This window comes from Ranitomeya variabilis, chromosome 5 (assembly GCF_051348905.1).
Source record: "Ranitomeya variabilis isolate aRanVar5 chromosome 5, aRanVar5.hap1, whole genome shotgun sequence".
NCBI lineage: Eukaryota > Metazoa > Chordata > Amphibia > Anura > Dendrobatidae > Ranitomeya > Ranitomeya variabilis.
In genome coordinates, this window is record NC_135236.1 from 32039695 (window position 1) to 32059727 (window position 20033).

Below are 20033 nucleotides of genomic sequence, written 5' to 3' on the forward strand. Positions count from 1 at the left end.
TCCCGGCTGTACCCAACGATCTTCTTGCTGAGGGAGACTCTTCGCTTTTCCCAGAAGGCACCTGGAATATGCAAATTATCCTCCTCAAGCTTGAATCCCTGGTTTGGTGATGCTTTCCAAGCAGCTGGTCCCGGCTGTACCCAACGATCTTCTTGCTGAGGTAGACTCTTCGCTTTTCCCAGAAGGCACCTGGAATATGCAAATTATCCTCCTCAAGCTTGAATCCCTGGTTTGGTGATGCTTTCCAAGCAGCTGGTCCCGGCTGTACCCAACGATCTTCTTGCTGAGGGAGACTCTTCGCTTTTCCCAGAAGGCACCTGGAATATGCAAATTATCCTCCTCAAGCTTGAATCCCTGGTTTGGTGATGCTTTCCAAGCAGCTGGTCCCGGCTGTACCCAACGATCTTCTTGCTGAGGGAGACTCTTCGCTTTTCCCAGAAGGCACCTGGAATATGCAAATTATCCTCCTCAAGCTTGAATCCCTGGTTTGGTGATGCTTTCCAAGCAGCTGGTCCCGGCTGTACCCAACGATCTTCTTGCTGAGGGAGACTCTTCGCTTTTCCCAGAAGGCACCTGGAATATGCAAATTATCCTCCTCAAGCTTGAATCCCTGGTTTGGTGATGCTTTCCAAGCAGCTGGTCCCGGCTGTACCCAACGATCTTCTTGCTGAGGGAGACTCTTCGCTTTTCCCAGAAGGCACCTGGAATATGCAAATTATCCTCCTCAAGCTTGAATCCCTGGTTGGGTGATGCTTTCCAAGCAGCTGGTCCCGGCTGTACCCAACGATCTTCTTGCTGAGGGAGACTCTTCGCTTTTCCCAGAAGGCACCTGGAATATGCAAATTATCCTCCTCAAGCTTGAATCCCTGGTTTGGTGATGCTTTCCAAGCAGCTGGTCCCGGCTGTACCCAACGATCTTGCTGAGGGAGACTCTTTGCTTTTCCCAGAAGGCACCTGGAATATGCAAATTATCCTCCTCAAGCTTGAATCCCTGGTTTGGGTTTTGGTTTGCACTGCACGTCGCACCGACGCAAACTGTGAATGCGCCGCACAACGGTGGCAGCGGATGCAGTTTGACAACGCATCCGCTGCCCCATTGTGAGGTGCGGGGAGGAGGGGGCGGAGTTCAGGCCGCGCATGCGCGGTCGGAAAAGACGGTCACGACGCACAAAAAAACGTTACATGTAACTTTTTTTGCACGACGGTTGCGACATGTGGCAATGCGTCGCACTGCGTCGCTAATGCTAGTCTATGGAGAAAAAACGCATCCTGCAAGCAATTTTGCAGGATGCGTTTTATCTACAAAACGACGCATAGCGACGTGCAGTGCACAACGCTAGTGTCAGAGTCTGCCGGCTGTTGTAACCTGTTCAGAAGTTAGCGGCATTTAGGTGGTAAAAATACAATTTTTCATTCCTGTCAGGTCACTTGTATTAATTCCTGAAAAGCATCTGAAGGGTTAATAAACTACCTGACAGCAGTTTTCAATATGTCAGGGGGTGCCGTTTTTAAAATGGTCTCACTTTTGGGGGGTTTCCAATATATGGGACCCCTAAAGTCACTTCAAACCTGGATAGGTCCCTAAAAAATAAATATTGTAAATTTCCATGAAAAAATGAAAAATTACTGCTACATTTTTAAACCTCCTAAAATGCTACCAAAATAAAATAACATTTTACAAATGGTGCTGATGTAAAGCCGACATGTGGGAAATGTAATTTATTAATGTTTTACTGTGGTATGACTATCTGGATTAGAGGGATTATCATTCAAAGTTTGTAAATTGCTAATTTGTTTTACTTTTTTTTTTGTAAATAAACTTGAAACATATTGACCTAAATTTACCATTATCATAAAGTATAATGTGTCACGAAAAAGCAGTCTCCAAATTACTGGGATTTGTTGAAGCGTTCCAGAGTTATTACTACATAAAGTGACACTGGTCAGATGTCAAAAATGTGGCTCCGTCACTAAGGGGTTAAGTCTCCCATAAATACTGATTGTCCCCCAAAAAACTCTAGTGTGAACGTGCCGTAATGGAGCTGCATGAAGTTTACGAAGACGTAAGATAAATCCCAGTGTGAGGTGTAAGGAGACAGTCCAGTCTTGGCGCACACAGACGCCATGTGCATAACATGTGTGTGCTGCTGTACACAGTATATGCCGTGTATGAGGAGGACTCACAATGATCTATATAAATAACATCTCCATAATCGGATGCGCCCCGCAAAAATAGGACATTATGGTCCTCAGTGCACACGTAAGGATTACATGGACGCAGCGTGACCCAGGAGTATAGGACATGTCTGCAGCCGTACTAGGGAGAAACCGCGCGTGCTGGAGCATAATGGTCACTGGTCACAGCACGAGGCACGAATCTCCCAAATACCTATATAACAAGCATAATACGCTCTTACCCACTGCACAAGTACAAGGTCGCCAGAACATGATCCCCAACACACGTTTCACTTACAGTATTTGGCTTCCTCAGGGGGGTAAAAATCAACTTCCTATTATATAGGTCCTTAAATATCCTAAAGCAAGCAGTCAGGTGACAGAAAAACGGCCAATGAGGTCCTGATCCATGGGGATGCACCTCCCATCAACAAAGGTCCTTAAATATACCCCATGAACCCCCCTCAAAATACTCCATGTAACCCCTCTGAGTAATTCTCCATGTACCCACCCTCAGTAATACTCCCATGTACCCGCCCTCAGTAATACTCCATGTACCCTCCCTCAGTAATACTCACATGTACCTACCTCAGTAATACTCCATGTACCCTCCCTCAGTAATACTCACATGTATCCGCCCTCAGTAATACTCCATGTATCCGCCCTCAGTAATTCTCCATGTACTCGCCCTCAGTAATATCTCATGTGCCCGCCCTCAGTAATTCTCCATGTGCCCGCCCTCAGTAATTCTCCATGTACCCACCCTCAGTAATTCTCCATGTACTCGCCCTCAGTAATACCTCATGTGCCCGCCCTCAGTAATTCTCCATGTACCCGCCCTCAGTAATACCTCATGTGCCCACCCTCAGTAATTCTCTATGTTCCCACCCTCAGTAATTCTCCATGTACCCGCCCTCAGTGATTCTCCATGTACCAGCCCTCAGTAATTCTCCATGTACTCGCCCTCAGTAATACCTCATGTGCCCACCCTCAGTAATACCTCATGTGCCCACCCTCAGTAATTCTCTATGTTCCCACCCTCAGTAATTCTCCATGTACCCGCCCTCAGTAATACTCCCTGTACCCGCCCTCAGTAATTCTCCATGTACTCGCCCTCAGTAATACCTCATGTGCCCGCCCTCAGTAATTCTCCATGTACCCGCCCTCAGTAATACCTCATGTGCCCACCCTCAGTAATTCTCTATGTTCCCACCCTCAGTAATTCTCCATGTACCCGCCCTCAGTGATTCTCCATGTACCCGCCCTCAGTAATTCTCCATGTACCAGCCCTCAGTAATTCTCCATGTACCCGCCCTCAGTAATACTCCATGTACCCACCCTCAGTAATACCTCATGTGCCCACCCTCAGTAATTCTCCATGTTCCCACCCTCAGTAATTCTCCATGTACCGGCCCTCAGTAATACTTTTTGTACCCGCCCTCAGTAATACTCCATGTACCCGACCTCAGTAATTCTCCATGTACCCGCCCTCAGTAATACTCCATGTACCCTCCCTCAGTAATTCTCCATGTACCCTCCCTCAGTAATACTCCATGTACCCCCCTCAGTAATACTCCATTTACTCGCCCTCAGTAAATCTCCATGTGCCCGCCCTCAGTAATTCTCCATGTACCCGCCCTCAGTAATACTCCCTGCACCCGCCCTCAGTAATTCTCCATGTACCCGCCCTCAGTAATACCTCATGTGCCCGCCCTCAGTAATTCTCCATGTACCCACCCTCAGTAATTCTCCATGTACCCGCCCTCAGTAATACCTCCTGTGCCCGCCCTCAGTAATTCTCCATGTACCCACCCTCAGTAATTCTCCATTTACTCGCCTTCAGTAATACCTCATGTGCCCGCCCTCAGTAATTCTCCATGTACCCGCCCTCAGTAATACTCCCTGTACCCGCCCTCAGTAATTCTCCATGTACTCGCCCTCAGTAATACCTCATGTGCCCGCCCTCAGTAATTCTCCATGTACCCGCCCTCAGTAATTCTCCATGTACCCGCCCTCAGTAATACTCCCTGTACCCGCCCTCAGTAATTCTCCATGTACTCGCCCTCAGTAATACCTCATGTGCCCGCCCTCAGTAATTCTCCATGTACCCGCCCTCAATAATACCTCATGTGCCCACCCTCAGTAATTCTCCATGTTCCCACCCTCAGTAATTCTCCATGTACCCGCCCTCAGTAATTCTCCATGTACCCGCCCTCAGTAATTCTCCATGTGCCCGCCCTCAGTAATTCTCCATGTACCCGCCCTCAGTAATTCTCCATGTACCCGCCCTCAGTAATACTCCCTGTACCTGCCCTCAATAATACCTCATGTGCCCACCCTCAGTAATTCTCCATGTTCCCACCCTCAGTAATTCTCCATGTACCCGCCCTCAGTAATTCTCCATGTACCCGCCCTCAGTAATTCTCCATGTACCCGCCCTCAGTAATTCTCCATGTACCCACCCTCAGTAATACTCCATGTACCCCTCTCAGTAATACTCCATGTACCCGCCCTCAGTAATTCTCCATGTACCCGCCCTCAGTAATTCTCCATGTACCCGCCCTCAGTAATTCTCCATGTACCCGCCCTCAGTAATACTCCATGTACCCGCCCTCAGTAATACCTCATGTGCCCACCCTCAGTAATTCTCCATGTTCCCACCCTCAGTAATTCTCGATGTACCCGCCCTCAGTAATACTTTTTGTACCTGCCCTCAGTAATACTATTTGTACCCGCCCCCAGTAATTCTCCATGTACCTTCCCTCAGTAATTCTCCATGTACCCGCCCTCAGTAATTCTCCATGCACTCTCCCTCAGTAATACTCCCATGTACCTCCCTCAGTAATACTCCATGTACCCTCCCTCAGTAATACTCCATGTGCCCTCCCTCAATAATACTCCATGTAACCCCTCTGAGTAATACTCCATGTACCCGCCCTCAGTAATTCTCCATGTACTCACCCTCAGTAATTCTCCATGTACCTTCCCTCAGTAATTCTCCATGTACCCGCCCTCAGTAATACTCCATGTACTCTCCCTCAGTAATACTCCCATGTACCTCCCTCAGTAATACTCCATGTACCCTCCCTCAGTTTTACTCCATGTGCCCTCCCTCAATAATACTCCATGTAACCCCTCTGAGTAATACTCCATGTACCCGCCCTCAGTAATTCTCCATGTACTCGCCCTCAGTAATTCTCCATGTACCTTCCCTCAGTAATTCTCCATGTACCCGCCCTCAGTAATTCTCCATGTACCCGCCCTCAGTAATTCTCCATGTACTCGCCCTCAGTAATACCTCATGTGCCCGCCCTCAGTAATTCTCCATGTACCCGCCCTCAGTAATACCTCATGTGCCCGCCCTCAGTAATTCTCCATGTACCCACCCTCAGTAATTCTCCATGTACTCGCCCTCAGTAAATCTCCATGTGCCCGCCCTCAGTAATTCTCCATGTACCCGCCCTCAGTAATTCTCCATGTACCCGCCCTCAGTAATACTCCCTGTACCCGCCCTCAGTAATACTCCCTGTACCCGCCCTCAGTAATTCTCCATGTACTCGCCCTCAGTAATACCTCATGTGCCCGCCCTCAGTAATTCTCCATGTACCCGCCCTCAGTAATACCTCATGTGCCCACCCTCAGTAATTCTCTATGTTCCCACCCTCAGTAATTCTCCATGTACCCGCCCTCAGTAATTCTCCATGTACCCGCCCTCAGTAATTCTCCATGTACCAGCCCTCAGTAATTCTCCATGTACCCGCCCTCAGTAATACTCCATGTACCCACCCTCAGTAATACCTCATGTGCCCACCCTCAGTAATTCTCCATGTTCCCACCCTCAGTAATTCTCCATGTACCGGCCCTCAGTAATACTTTTTGTACCCGACCTCAGTAATACCTCATGTGCCCACCCTCAGTAATTCTCCATGTGCCCACCCTCAGTAATTCTCCATGTACCCGCCCTCAGTAATTCTCCATGTACCCGACCTCAGTAATTCTCCATGTACCTTCCCTCAGTAATTCTCCATGTACCCGCCCTCAGTAATTCTCCATGTACCCGCCCTCAGTAATACTCCATGTACCCTCCCTCAGTAATTCTCCATGTACCCTCCCTCAGTAATACTCCATGTACCCCCCTCAGTAATACTCCATATACCCGCCCTCAGTAATACTCCATGTACCCGCCCTCAGTAATACTCCATGTGCCCTCCCTCAATAATACTCCATGTAACCCCTCTGAGTAATACTCCATGTACACTCCCTCAGTAATTCTCTATGTACCCGCCCTCAGTAATACTCCATGTACCCGCCCTCAGTAATACCCCATGTGCCCGCCCTCAGTAATTCTCCATGTACCCGCCCTCAGTAATACTCCATGTACCCGCCCTCAGTAATACTCCATGTACCCGTCCTCAGTAATGCTCCGTGTATCCGCGCTCAGTAATGCTCCATGTACCCGCCCTCAGTAATACTCCATGTACCCGCCCTCAGTAATGCTCCATGTACCCGCCCTCAGTAATGCTCAGTGTACCCGCCCTCAGTAATACTCCATGTACCCGTCCTCAGGAATAGACCATATACCCGCTGTAGTGCAGCGATATTCTTTCTGTGCAGTGAAGAGGCAGTGACCCAGCAAAGTTCAAAGCAAAATATCTCTTTAGTGTTCAACTCACATAAACTACACAGCACACAATATCCTCTGGATCGCAGCCGGGAACAATATCCTCCAAATTGCAACCAATAAACATGCCAGTCCACCTCCGAGACCAGTTGCCATGGGCGACTGCACCGCTGTGTACGCTGTGGGTGCCAGGCCTCTCAGCTCCTTTGACTGTTTGGCTCCGCTTTCCTGTGTTGCCTCACACAGGTGGAGCTCTGCAGAGTCTCTTGCTCTGCACACCTGCAAACACCAGACTTACCTTGACACTGAACCTGACACACCCAAACCTGTGCTTCAGGGGTCTTTACAAGCAACCTGTCGCCTTCAGCCACATGGAAAACCCGGCCAGGAAGGAAGCGGACTGCCCCACTACCATCCTGTGGTCCGTTTCAAAAATAAAAGCCCAGAGCAGGTTTCCTTAAATCTTCCCCAGACAAGCAGCTACACCTGTGACTGCAATGCACTCTCCCATGGCCTCAATACGCTTACGTGCGCATCCTGGGGGGAACACACATCAACCCCTACATTTAACACCGGTCACTGCCTCACATCCTCACCCATCTGCTCAAACCTTTGGGGCTGAACACTTGTCACCTTACATGGGCATGTGACAGGGTATCTGCATGACTCTCTGACACCCTGTCACGATATTGTATGAAATATAATATAAGTTTTAGTCTCTCATTGCCAGCACCTATAGGGTGGGCGTTGACCCCCCTTCACTTCAGGATTTAGCTTTTCTTTTCAATGGGTGTAGAAGAGCTTTTATTGCTCTGGCTGTAAATTCCTGACTTTGAGCAACTTACTCTTCATGCCCCTCCCACAAGAATTTTTACGATCGCTTGTGTTGGCTCAAACTTTCCTCCAGCTAGAACTGGTATAGAAGTTCTCCAAAATCCACGAGGGTCTTTGTTCTAATATGATAAGATATTGGGCCAACGGTTTAAGCTAGGAAAATAATACATCCAGTTTGTGAATCTCCATCGGCGGATCTATCGGCCACGGTAAACGCGGGCTTCTAGTTCCAACAGGGACAGAGTATGGATTTCTCTGGAACTACGCATCCCATCAAACTCAAATTTGGTCTCATTAGAACGCCAATGTTAATACAAGATGAATGCTGGGTGTGTTATGTTTCTGACATGTTCTGTAGCGGAGATACAGGCATTAGACAAACTTGTGTTAAATTTACTAAGACTGAAGAGATAGGAGGGTCTGAGGAAGCCAGCCCTGTTTGTGATGTCACAAGGCTGTGGTTATTTAAGTGACTCCACTTTACCCAGCCTCCAGAGTCTGTGAGAGTCTGTCTGAGTCTTATCTGAGGAGTCCTGACTGCCAGTCCTGATGCATTGGGACATATGGGAACTCCACCCACTAGCCTGGTTGCCTGCAATGTCCTGAGAACATGTGAGTGTTACCTTTTCTCATTTAATCCCTTTATTTTATAATTACCTTGTACATTTTCAATTGTCTCATATTGTAACATCTTTATATGCCTTTTTGTAAACACTGCCTTAAACTTTCAGAGTAAAATATATAAATTACTTGTTTCAATCTTCCTGCTCTAAAATGTACCTTAAGCCTTCTGAAGGGAATTACGCTACTGTGTTGGGTTAGCTTCGGACCCGTTTAATCAAAGCTGGTGGCAGCATGCCGTGTGCTGTGCCTTTGGGAGTCGTTGTAGCGACGGCGGTGTTGATAATTATTGTCCCTGCCTGAGTGGGAGTAGTTATATCGCCTCGCTGCAGCGTGCCCAATAGCCAGTACATAGCAGGCAGCCTTTCTGGCGACTAATTACCCTAGGTGCAGTACCTAATCTTACCTGAGGGTAAGGGGGCGCCAGAGAGCTGCAAGTTCAAGCGGAACTGTAAAGCGGGATATACATAAATCCCTGCAGTTCGTGGTATATTGAAGAGCAGTGGGATAACTAAAATAAGCCCCTGCTGTAAACTAAGAGGTCAATAGCCTTGTGTGTGTTTTTTCATCACATTGTAGCAGTGGAGGGATAACCAAGATAAGCCCCCCTGCACAGGTGATAGCCGTCTGTTGGCCTAAAGTCACCCCGATCTGTGACGTAGGGGTGACGGTCACGGTGTGAATCGTGACAAATTGGTGGCAGCGGTGTGGATACCTGACACATCCCCACCCGACACTGTACTGAGAAACCAAAGTAGGGACCGGAAGCATCGGTGTATGCAAGCATCCCTGCCCTTTGCATTTCTCCTCCATACTTTTTTACCTGACAAACCACCTCTATGTTCTCGGTTGCAGACAATGCACCCACTTTCAGGTGGCCTCGATCAGGTTTATTTAGGGTTTACCAACCCCGCAGCTGATCTCGTAACCTAAGTACCTGCCTTCAGGCACTTGGTACCATTTCCTCCGTACCCTTACCCGTGCCTCGGTGACTACGTCCCGCCGAAACACCGAGGTCCGCCCCAGCACCTCCGGGAATACATCCGTACCACGTCGCACCCAAACCCGAGACTTCCGACGCTGCTGTCTAGCGAGAGCTATATCCATTTACCCTGACCCTCGGCCACATCCTTGGCCCGTGCCAGAGGGTTCCTCGGGGGTACGTCCCTAGTCGCCTCCGCGACCACACACTCCCGGCTTTCTTTTTATACGCGCGTCGCTACGTGGGACCCTGGAACTGAACTGTCCCGAACTTACCAGGGGACATTTCCAGCTCGGGGATCAGTGGGATCTCCTCGACCTCTCCTGCCACAATGTAATGATTATAAGGGATAACTCAGGAGACTCTTTGCATGGAACAAGACAACTACAGGACACAGTTTTATAAGTGGTAAAGTCTATATTATCACACGGTGATTCAAACAGGTGCAGAGAGAAACTCAAGTCCACAACACTTGGTGAAAATATTAAACGCAGCTTAACAGTCTATAGGAGACTTCAGAGGAAAATTCAATCACGCAGAAAGTCTATGAAGCACAATTAATCTTGAGGATACTTGACACGAATAAGTCCTTGGTAGTCCAAACACAGATAGATATGCTTATAAGGCAGTTCAAATAATATCTTAGCACAACCAGGGAGGCCTGGGTAAAAGTCTCAGGTTTAAGCAGAGCAGCAACAGCTTACATGTCCAGCAAATGCAGATGGAAACAAACACAAGCAGCCAGATGGAGGAATACTGGAAACCGGTGTATGCAGCAGAAACTCAGAGCTGAGTAGCAGGATCTCCACACAGGTTCACAGGTGCAGGTGCAAAGCCAGGGAGTCGTCAGGAGCTGGATGCAAGGCAGAATACTCTAGCACAGACTTAAGGCTGGGGTGGAGTTTTATAGCAGAAAGACACAGTGCACATGAGACCAAAGATGCCATCTTGGAAAAGGGCAGTAAAGGTAATCAAAATGTTCAGAGTCCTGACATTACTCCCTCCTTAGAAGCGGCCTCAGGACGATCCTGGACCTGGTTTCTCAGGGAATCTTTGATGAAAACGAGAGATCTTCTGTTGGGCATTGATGTTTTCCACAGGTTCCCAAGAGTCTTCCTCAGGGGGATATCCCTGCCATCTTATAAAATATTGGCGCCAATTCCTGCGAATCCTGGAATCAATAATTTCCTCCACCACAAATTGTTCTTGCCCATCAATCACCACAGGCTGCGGAGGTGGCACAACACGTCCCTGGAAGGTATTAGGAGATACAGGCTTTGGTAAAGATACATGAAAAACTAGGTGTACCTTCATAGTCCTAGGCAGCTTCAGCCGGCAGGCCACAGAGCTCACAATACCGTTGATCTTGAAAGGGCCAATGAATTTCTGTCCAAGTTTTTGTGAAGGAACGTTTAACTTCAGATTCTTAGTTGATAACCACACGGAATCTCCTACCTTGAACATGGGTGCAGGTTTACGGAATCTATCAGCTGATCTCTTATAACGTTCTTGAGCCGTGGTCAGGGATTCCTTCAGAACCTCCAGATTTTGCCTCATCTCAGTCAGCCTTTCCTCAACTGCTGGAACCGGAGAATTAATCGGAGACCTAGGTAAAATACACGGATGATAACCCAGATTGGCAAAGAAAGGAGTGAACTTAGTGGAGGCGCTCTGAGAATTATTGTATGAAAATTCGGCTAACAGCAGTAATTCCAACCAATCATCTTGGAGATGGCTAACATAGCATCTTAGATATTGTTCCAACGTCTGGTTGGTACGCTCAGTCTGACCATTTGTCTGGGGATGGTAAGCGGAAGAGAGACAGACATTAATATTGAGTGCAGAGCAAAACCCCTTCCAGAAACTTGAAGTGAACTGTACGCCACGGTCAGAGATGATCTCATCCGGGACCCCATGCAGCCGGAAGACATTCTGAATAACCAAGTTCACTGTATCCTTAGCTGAGGGGAGGCCGGTGCATGGAACAAAATGAGCGGCTTTAGTCAGGTGATCAACTACTACCATGATCGTATTCATGTCCCTCGATGTAGGCAGCTCCACAATAAAGTCTATTGATATAGACCCCCATGGTTGGGACGGAACAGGTAATGGTTGCAGGAGACCCGCAGGTGCCACACGAGAAGTGTGGCCCCAAGGCATTATCAGAAGCGTCCACCTCCACAATGAAAGAAAGTGTTGGATCTGGGTGTATCAACAGCGGTGCTGAGGTGAAACAGATCTTAAGCCGATCAAAAGCTTCTTGAGCCTGTGATGACCACTTAAAGGGCTTTTTCTTCTTTGTCAAAGAAGTAATGGGACGGACAATATCAGAAAAATTTCGAATAAAACGTCTGTAGAAATTTGCAAAACCAATAAAACATTGCACCTCCTTAAAGGGAACCTATCACCCCGTTTTTTAAAGATTAGATAAAAATAGTGTGAAATAGGGGCAGAGCTGGGCTTTACATTAGTGCCTTTTTGGTGCCTTTACACCCCCGTTAGGCTGCCGAAATACCTTTGTGAAGTGTCCGTTTTGTCCTGTCACTCAAGTTGGTCAGGTCGGATGGGCGTGGTCACAGCGCCGTTTCTCCCCCAGATCAGGCTCATCATTACGTTGGTGGCGTAGTGGTGTGCGCATGTCCAAGGTCCCGAATCCTGCACAGGGGTGTGAAAATAGCAGCGATGTCCGTTATTCCATTGGTGGTCGGTGGGCGCGGCCATCTTGCTTTGGCCGCGCGTGCGCAGAAGCGGCGCTCTGCTGGCCGCGGCTTCAGGAAAATGGCCGCGGGCATCCGCGCGTGCGCAGATGGCTATCGCGGCGGCCATTTTTGTGAAGCAGAGTTCGCATCTCGGCTTCACGAAAATGGCCGCCGCGATAGCCATCTGCGCACGCGCGGATGCCCGCGGCCATTTTCCTGAAGCCGCGGCCAGCAGAGCGCCGCTTCTGCGCACGCGCGGCCAAAGCAAGATGGCCGCGCCCACCGACCACCAATGGAATAACGGACATCGCTGCTATTTTCACACCCCTGTGCAGGATTCGGGACCTTGGACATGCGCACACCACTACGCCACCAACGTAATGATGAGCCTGATCTGGGGGAGAAACGGCGCTGTGACCACGCCCATCCGACCTGACCAACTTGAGTGACAGGACAAAACGGACACTTCACAAAGGTATTTCGGCAGCCTAACGGGGGTGTAAAGGCACCAAAAAGGCAGTAATGTAAAGCCCAGCTCTGCCCCTATTTCACACTATTTTTATCTAATCTTTAAAAAACGGGGTGATAGGTTCCCTTTAACGTTCTTGGGTACCGGCCAGTCAAGGATAGCCTGAATCTTACCAGATTCCATGTTCAGCCCCTGGGGAGAGATGATATAACCTAAGAACTGTATCTCAGAACGATGGAACTCGCATTTCTCTGGCTTGATATACAGATGGTTCTCTTTCAGACGTCTTAAAACAGCTTTGACATGTTCTTCATGTTCTTGTAGAGAGTCAGAAAAGATTAGAATATCGTTCAAATAGATCACCACAAACTGGTCCAACAAATCTCTGAAAATGTCATTAGCAAGGTGTTGAAACGTTGCAGGGGCATTACAAAGCCCAAAGGGCATCATGAGATATTCAAAGTGTCTATACCGGCATCGGAATGCTGTCTTCCACTCAGCCCCTGGACGAATACGCACCAAATTATAAGCCCCACGAAGATCCAGTTTAGAGAACACCTTAGCATGGCGGACTCTTTCCAGTAATTTGGGAATCAGAGGCAAAGGGTAACGATTCCGTACGGTTACCTTATTGAGCTCTCGATAGTCCACACAGGGTCTCAGGGACCCATCCTTCTTCTTTACAAAAAATATAGGTGCCCCTGCTGGTGAAGAAGAAGGACGTATGAAGCCTTTGGCCAGATTTTCATCAATATACTCCTTTAAGGCTTGAAGCTCAGGTGCCGCCAAAGGGTATACGTTACCAAAAGGAATAGCTGCCCCAGGAAGCAACTCAATCTGCATTCTTCTTGTCACAGATGTCAGAGAACTCTTTATATGCTGAAGGTAAAGTAAATACCTGTACCAGTGGTTCCGTAGCTGTGGACTCGGGGACAGCTTCAGTTAATGCTGAGTTGATCCTTGTTGGAAAGATAATCTCCTTGGTCTCCCAGTTGATAGTTGGATTCTGAGAACGCAGCCAAGGGATGCCTAAAATCACAGGAAAATGAGAAGATATTAACAAGAAAGAGAGTTGCTCTTGATGATTAGGCTCCAACAAAATCTCAAGGGGTGCGGTCTCCTGATCCACAGGCCCGGAGATTAAAGGTGACCCATCCACTGTTTCCATGGTAATTGGAGAGGCTCTTTGCTGAATTTCAATACCATGTTCCTTGGCAAATGTGATATCCATAAAATTGCCACCTGCACCAGAGTCAATCATAGCTGCACTGGAAATCCACTGTCCTGTACACAGGATCTTAATTGGGAGAGAACAGTGAGAGTTTTTTTCATTTAGCTCCTTGGCTGGTGAAGTCATAGAAAGTGAATGGAATACAGCGTTAAAAGGCAGGCTACATTCAGAGATGTCAGATTCATCATCATCATAGTTGTCATACTCCCCTACTGCTGCTAGCACCTTGTTATGCCGCTTGGGACAGTTGATTAGAAAGTGGTCAGACTGGCCGCAGTAGAAACATAGACTTTCTCGAAGGCGATGCTCCCGGCGCTCATTACTCTCGCGCCTCTGAACAGAATCAATTTGCATGGGCACCTCCTCTACCTCTCGAGATGTTTTACCTGCAGGCTCTTTGGAAGGAAGGGAAAAGTTAGAAATACGGTTATATGCAGCAAACTTCTCCTGCCTACGCTCAGTAAGGCGAATGTCAATGCGCACACAATGCTGTATAAATGTCTCTAGCTCTTGTGGTGATTCAGAGCGAGCTAATTCATCCTTTGCAATGCTAGACAGACCCCTTTTAAAAATAGGTAATTGTGCATAACTGTCCCAATTAGTATCTACCGCTAATCTCCTGAATTTGGTAGCATACTCAATAACAGAACGTTTAGCTTGGCGTAAAGACAATAAAGCAGATTCAGCGGTTGCACGGCGATTAGGGTCATCAAACATTAATGCCATAGCGGCCAAAAAATCATCCAAATTATTTAACCGCGGGTCACGAGACTCAATCATCGGATTCGCCCAGGTGAGCGCTCGTGCGGTCAGCAGCATTATTACACACAATACTTTGGATCTATCATTAGGAAAACGGTCAGCATGCACATCAAAATATAGCATACATTGATTCACAAAGCCACGCAATTTGTCGCGATCACCATTAAATGTGAATGGGGGCAACTTAGGTGGGCTAGCTGGTGGCGGTTGCCCAGATGGTAAAGTCGCTTGTGCTGCCATTTGCGTGCTTATGTCCTGAAAAGCCCGTCCATACTGGGACTCTATGCCAGCAAGTTTGTTTTCCTGGGCTGCCATGCGGGTGCTTAAGTCCTGCAAAGTTTGTCCAAACACTTGTTGATTGTGTTCAAAGCTTTCAAACTTCTTTTGCAGACCTTCCACATCTTTCTGCAGTGATCTAATTATGGAGAACACCTGCTCTAGTCTGCTTTCTGCAGTCATTGTTCCAGCAGTCTCCTCTTTTGAGGCTAGAGTATCCTATAATGATTATAAGGGATAACTCAGGAGACTCTTTGCATGGAACAAGACAACTACAGGACACAGTTTTATAAGTGGTAAAGTCTATATTATCACACGGTGATTCAAACAGGTGCAGAGAGAAACTCAAGTCCACAACACTTGGTGAAAATATTAAACGCAGCTTAACAGTCTATAGGAAACTTCAGAGGAAAATGCAATCACGCAGAAAGTCTATGAAGCACAATTATTCTTGAGGATACTTGACACGAATAAGTCCTTGGTAGTCCAAACACAGATAGATATGCTTATAAGGCAGTTCAAATAATATCTTAGCACAACCAGGGAGGCCTGTGTAAAAGTCTCAGGTTTAAGCAGAGCAGCAACAGCTTACATGTCCAGCAAATGCAGATGGAAACAAACACAAGCAGCCAGATGGAGGATTACTGGAAACTGATGTATGCAGCAGAAACTCAGAGCTGAGTAGCAGGATCTCCACACAGGTTCACAGGAGCAGGTGCAGGTGCAAAGCCAGGGAGTCGTCAGGAGCTGGATGCAAGGCAGAATACTCTAGCACAGACTGAAGGTTGGGGTGGAGTTTTATAGCAGGAAGACACAGTGCACATGAGACCAAAGATGCCATCTTGGAAAAGGGCAGTAATGCACAAAAGGTAATCAAAATGTTCAGAGTCCTGACACACAACCTCTAGGGGGAACCTATTGAGGTTACACTCTGTCCCTAGGTTGGTGACCCCTATGGCAGGTAACCCTGACTTGGGATCTTTGGGTTCTACGCCCGGAACAACATTTACCTTGGGAGGTTTGACCCTGGTCTCCCACAGGGACCAGAACAGGGGCAAGTCTCTTCCCAACTCAGTCTCATATGCAATGGTCTTCACCACTCCCACCACATGTTTAATGTCCCCACATGATGTAGAAAAATTAACCTCTACGGTCGGGTACTCCCGGATTTCCCCATGGATACCCATCACCTCCACTTTCCCTCCTTTGGGGTTGTCCCCGGCAACAAGGGATCCATGGACCAAAGTCACTCTGCTCCCCGTGCTCCTCTGTTTTTTTACCCGTTCACAGTATTTGGCACAGCTGGGGCTCGCTGTCGGCAGAACAGACCGGCTGGGCATACATAGACACATGGCAGGCATACCTGCAGTCCAAGAGCTCAAATTTCAGGGGGCAGTTTATAGCCACATGTCCAGATCCTCAGCACCGCCATCACTTAATCGCTGCGGCACGACTATACCATGGAGCCGCTTTAGGGAAAATGGGACTTTTGTCACCCTCACTTCGGGTTACCCTCTCATCACGGGATCAGTCCTGGTTAGCCCCAACAGTGGTTTGTGGACTTTTCCCATGCTCCTGTACACAGTCCTGAGTGGCTGTATACCACTCAATCCAACTTATCAACTGGTCCAGAGTCCCCAGGTCCCCTTTCCCCACCCAACGCTACAGGGTGGCTGGCAGAGCCCTCACCAGCTGGTAGACCACCATCCTCTCTACCATCTGGGCCAGGGTCAAAGTCTCAGGCTGGAGCCATTCCTCCACCAACTGCAATAAGACATACACCTGAGACCTGGCTGATGGAGTCTCTGCAAAGGACCACTAATACACCCTCTGATCGCCCCTTACCTTAGGGGTCTCTTCTTTACACCGCTGTTCGCCCCTCACATTAGGGGGTCTCCTCTTCACTCCACTGATCGCCCCTCACCTTAGGGGTCTCCTCTTTCCACCGCTGATCGCCCCTCACCTTAGGAGTTTCCTCTTTACACCGCTGATCACCCCTCACATTAGAGGTCTCCTCTTTACATTGCTGATTGCCCCTCACCTTAGGAGTTTCCTCTTTACACCGCTGATCACCCATCACTTTAGAGGTCTCCTCTTTACATTGCTGATTGCCCCTCACCTTAGGGGTCTCCTCTATACATCGCTGATGCTCTGATTGCTGCCACTGCAACTGCAGTGCCACTTGCTGCTGCCTATGGAACTGCAGCGCCTCTTGCTGCTGCCGATGGAACTGCAGCACCTCTTGCTGCTGCTGGCCCAGTAACGCTGCTGCTGAATGAGGGCGACCTTCTTCAAAAACTCCTCCATTTTTCCAGCAGGCTTGAGCTGTAGTGATGCCGGCTTGCTCACTGAGCCATATGTAGTACAGCGGTATCCTCCCTGTGCAGTGAAGAGGCAGTGACCCAGCAAAGTTCAAAGCAAAACGTCTCTTTAATGTTCAACTCACATTAAGTACACAGCACACGATATCCTCCGGATCGCAGCCAGGAAACATATCCTCCAGATTGCAGCCAATAAACATGCCAGTCCACCTCTGAGACCAGTTGCCGAGGGCGACTGCACCTTTGTGTACGCTGTGGGTGCCAGGCCTCTCAGCTCCCTTGGCTCTTTGGATCGGCTTGCCTGTGTTGCCTCTCATAGGTGGAGCTCATGCAGAGCCTCTTGCTCTGCACTCCTGCAAACACCAGACTGACACGGAGGCCAGGATCACACTTGTGAGAAACTCGCACGAGTCTCGCATCTCAATACCTGGCACTGCCGCCAGCACTCGGGACCGGAGCGTGCGGCTGCATGTATTTCTATGCAGCTGAGCGCTCAGGTCCGAGTGCCGGCGGCAGTGCCAGGTATTGAGATGCGAGACTCGTGCGAGTTTCTCACAAGTGTGATCCCGGCCTGAACCTGACATACCCAACCCTCTGCTTCAGGGGTTTTTACAAGCAACCTGTCGCCTTCAGCCACATGAAAAACCCGATCAAGAAGGAAACGGACTGCCCCACTACCATCCTGTAGTCTGTTTAAAAAATAAAAGCCCAGCAGGTTTCCTTAATTCTGCCCTGGACAAATAGCTTGTCCAAGACTAACACTTACTTTTACTCTGCATTGCAGTCACAGCTACACCTGTGACTGCAATGCCTTCCCATGGCCTCAATACGCCTCCGTTCGCATCCTGGGGGGGAACACACAGCGACCCCTGCGGTCACTGCCTCACACTGCCCTCAGTAATACTCCATGTCCCCTCCCTCAGTATTGCTCCATGTACCCGCCCTCAGTAATCCTCTGGTTGTTACTGCAGTATTGACTGCTGATGTCATTTGTTGTCTTTTCACCCCATAAGAAGCCTAATCTGAAGCAGAAGATCGTGTTGAGCCGTTTGACCCCGGAGATGTGGACGGCAGAGCTTGATGGCGCATTGGACCGGTTTGCAGCAGACGTCACACAGGAGACTCTCTGTGTGTATTTTGACCCTCTCTCTGGCCTGCATGTTGAACCCAATATGCCAGCACAGGTGGGTGATCGCCCGCTGTCCCCTTAGTTGTCACATTGTCCTGTATGACCGGACGTCTACTTGTAATTTCTCTTCCAGAACGTGGAGCAACTAATCTACTTCATCAGGAAGGACCGGGTCGCTCTGACCCCCGAGAACATGGATGAGACCCTGCAGTTTGGATCCATACGAGGGTCCTACATTGTTACGCTGCTCAGGCTTATGAACGGCATCTATGCCCCGTACATCTTCAGCGAGAATAGCTGGCCCGAGAGCATCCGCAACGACTTCTTGGCTCATGTCCACCGCTTCCTGGCAGCGCTCACAGGTAGCCCATCGTTGTCATCTTCTCTACCCTCTGTGCACTATGAACCCTAGGAGAAAACTATCTGACCTGTATCTTCTCTGGCTTCTTCCTCCTCCACCAGACACCAGGTACAAGCTGCAAGGTCACACCGTCCTCTACATCCCTATAGAGGCCATGCACCTAAAGTCTGAGGAGGCCGTGAACGACAAGGAGCTGGTCCAGAGGCTGGAGAGTGAGTGTGCAGGGCACCATTGCAGAATCCCCTGTCCCGCTGTGTCTCTGTCTGTCTGATTGTCCGTTTGTCCTCCTGGCAGCCGCCATGGTGCACTGGACTCGTCAGATCAAGGAGGTCCTGGGCGCACAGGAGGTGGTGGAGATGCGCGAGAGCTCGGGGCCTCTGGAGGAGATCGAGTTTTGGAGAGACCGATGTGCTGACCTGTCCGGGATCAGCACGCAGCTTGACAAGCCGGGGGTCAAACGCATCGAGCTCATCCTCCAGTTGGCAAAGTCATCGTATATTGGACCATTTCAGAAGCTGTCTAAGCAGATCCAGGTGAGAGCCGGGGCCCCTGTCATGTGTGCGCACGTGATGGGTCCTCCAGAGCAGGACACTGGGTAATAAGAGGGTCCTGACCTTTAGACCCTCCATATCCTGGCCTCACCTGTATGTCTCCACTTCCAGGAGGGCTCCGTCCAAGCGCAGTCCAACCTCAGTTTCCTGACTCTTTTGAAACAACCGTTTCAAGAAATGGTGTCCCTCAAGATCAAGGAGATTCCCAATAAACTTCCTCACCTCCTCGCCCTCGTCCGCATCATATGGGTGAACTCGCCCTACTACAACACTCGGGAACGCCTGACCTCACTTTTCCGGAAGGTAAGAACAATAAAACAGTCATTATTTATATACAGAGCTCAAATGTACCCCATCCATCAGCTCATGCCAGCATTGGATCGGCCGGCTGCTCCCAAGACTCCTTGTGGGGTCCGGATGTGACCTATACACTATGTACATGATCAAAATGCACTGCCCCCGTCATATACAGCACACCTTCTCCCCCTCCTCGTCTTCACAGATAAGTAACGAAATAATCCGACTCTGCAGCCGTGAGATCTCGTTAGATCGGATCTTTGATGGTTTCATCACGTCAAGTCGCAAAGTGTTACAGGACTGTATAGAATGCTGCACAACATGGAAGGAGCAGTACACAAGGGCGGCACAGACTCACCACAGGTACCACAAGTGTCAGCGGGTCATTGTCCTGTACCCTGACTGTAATTATCCTGTACCCTGACTGTCAGTGTCATTATCCTGTACCCCAAGTGTCAGTGTCATTATCCTGTACCCCGAGTGTCAGTGTCATTATCCTGTACCCCCAGTGTCAGTGTCATTATTATGTACCCTGACTGTCAGTGTCATTATCCTGTACCCCAAGTGTCAATGTCATTATCCTGTACCCCCAGTGTCAGTGTCATTATCCTATACCCAGAGTGTCAGTGTCATTATCCTGTACCCCCAGTGTCAGTGTCATTATCCTGTACCCCGAGTGTCAGTGTCATTATCCTGTACCCCCA

At 48.9% G+C, this 20033-nt stretch overlaps 1 protein-coding gene across 1 annotated transcript in view; it reads left to right on the top strand.

Moving 5' to 3' along the window:
• The window catches only part of DNAH2 (dynein axonemal heavy chain 2), a 149771-nt gene that overhangs the window by 42926 nt on the left and 86812 nt on the right, over positions 1-20033 (top strand). Inside the window, exons 4-9 of the mRNA XM_077261641.1 lie at positions 18005-18175; positions 18254-18482; positions 18583-18693; positions 18776-19014; positions 19144-19335; positions 19535-19692. Coding sequence (XP_077117756.1) covers positions 18005-18175; positions 18254-18482; positions 18583-18693; positions 18776-19014; positions 19144-19335; positions 19535-19692 — 1100 coding nt within the window. The remainder of the gene's footprint in view (positions 1-18004; positions 18176-18253; positions 18483-18582; positions 18694-18775; positions 19015-19143; positions 19336-19534; positions 19693-20033) is intronic.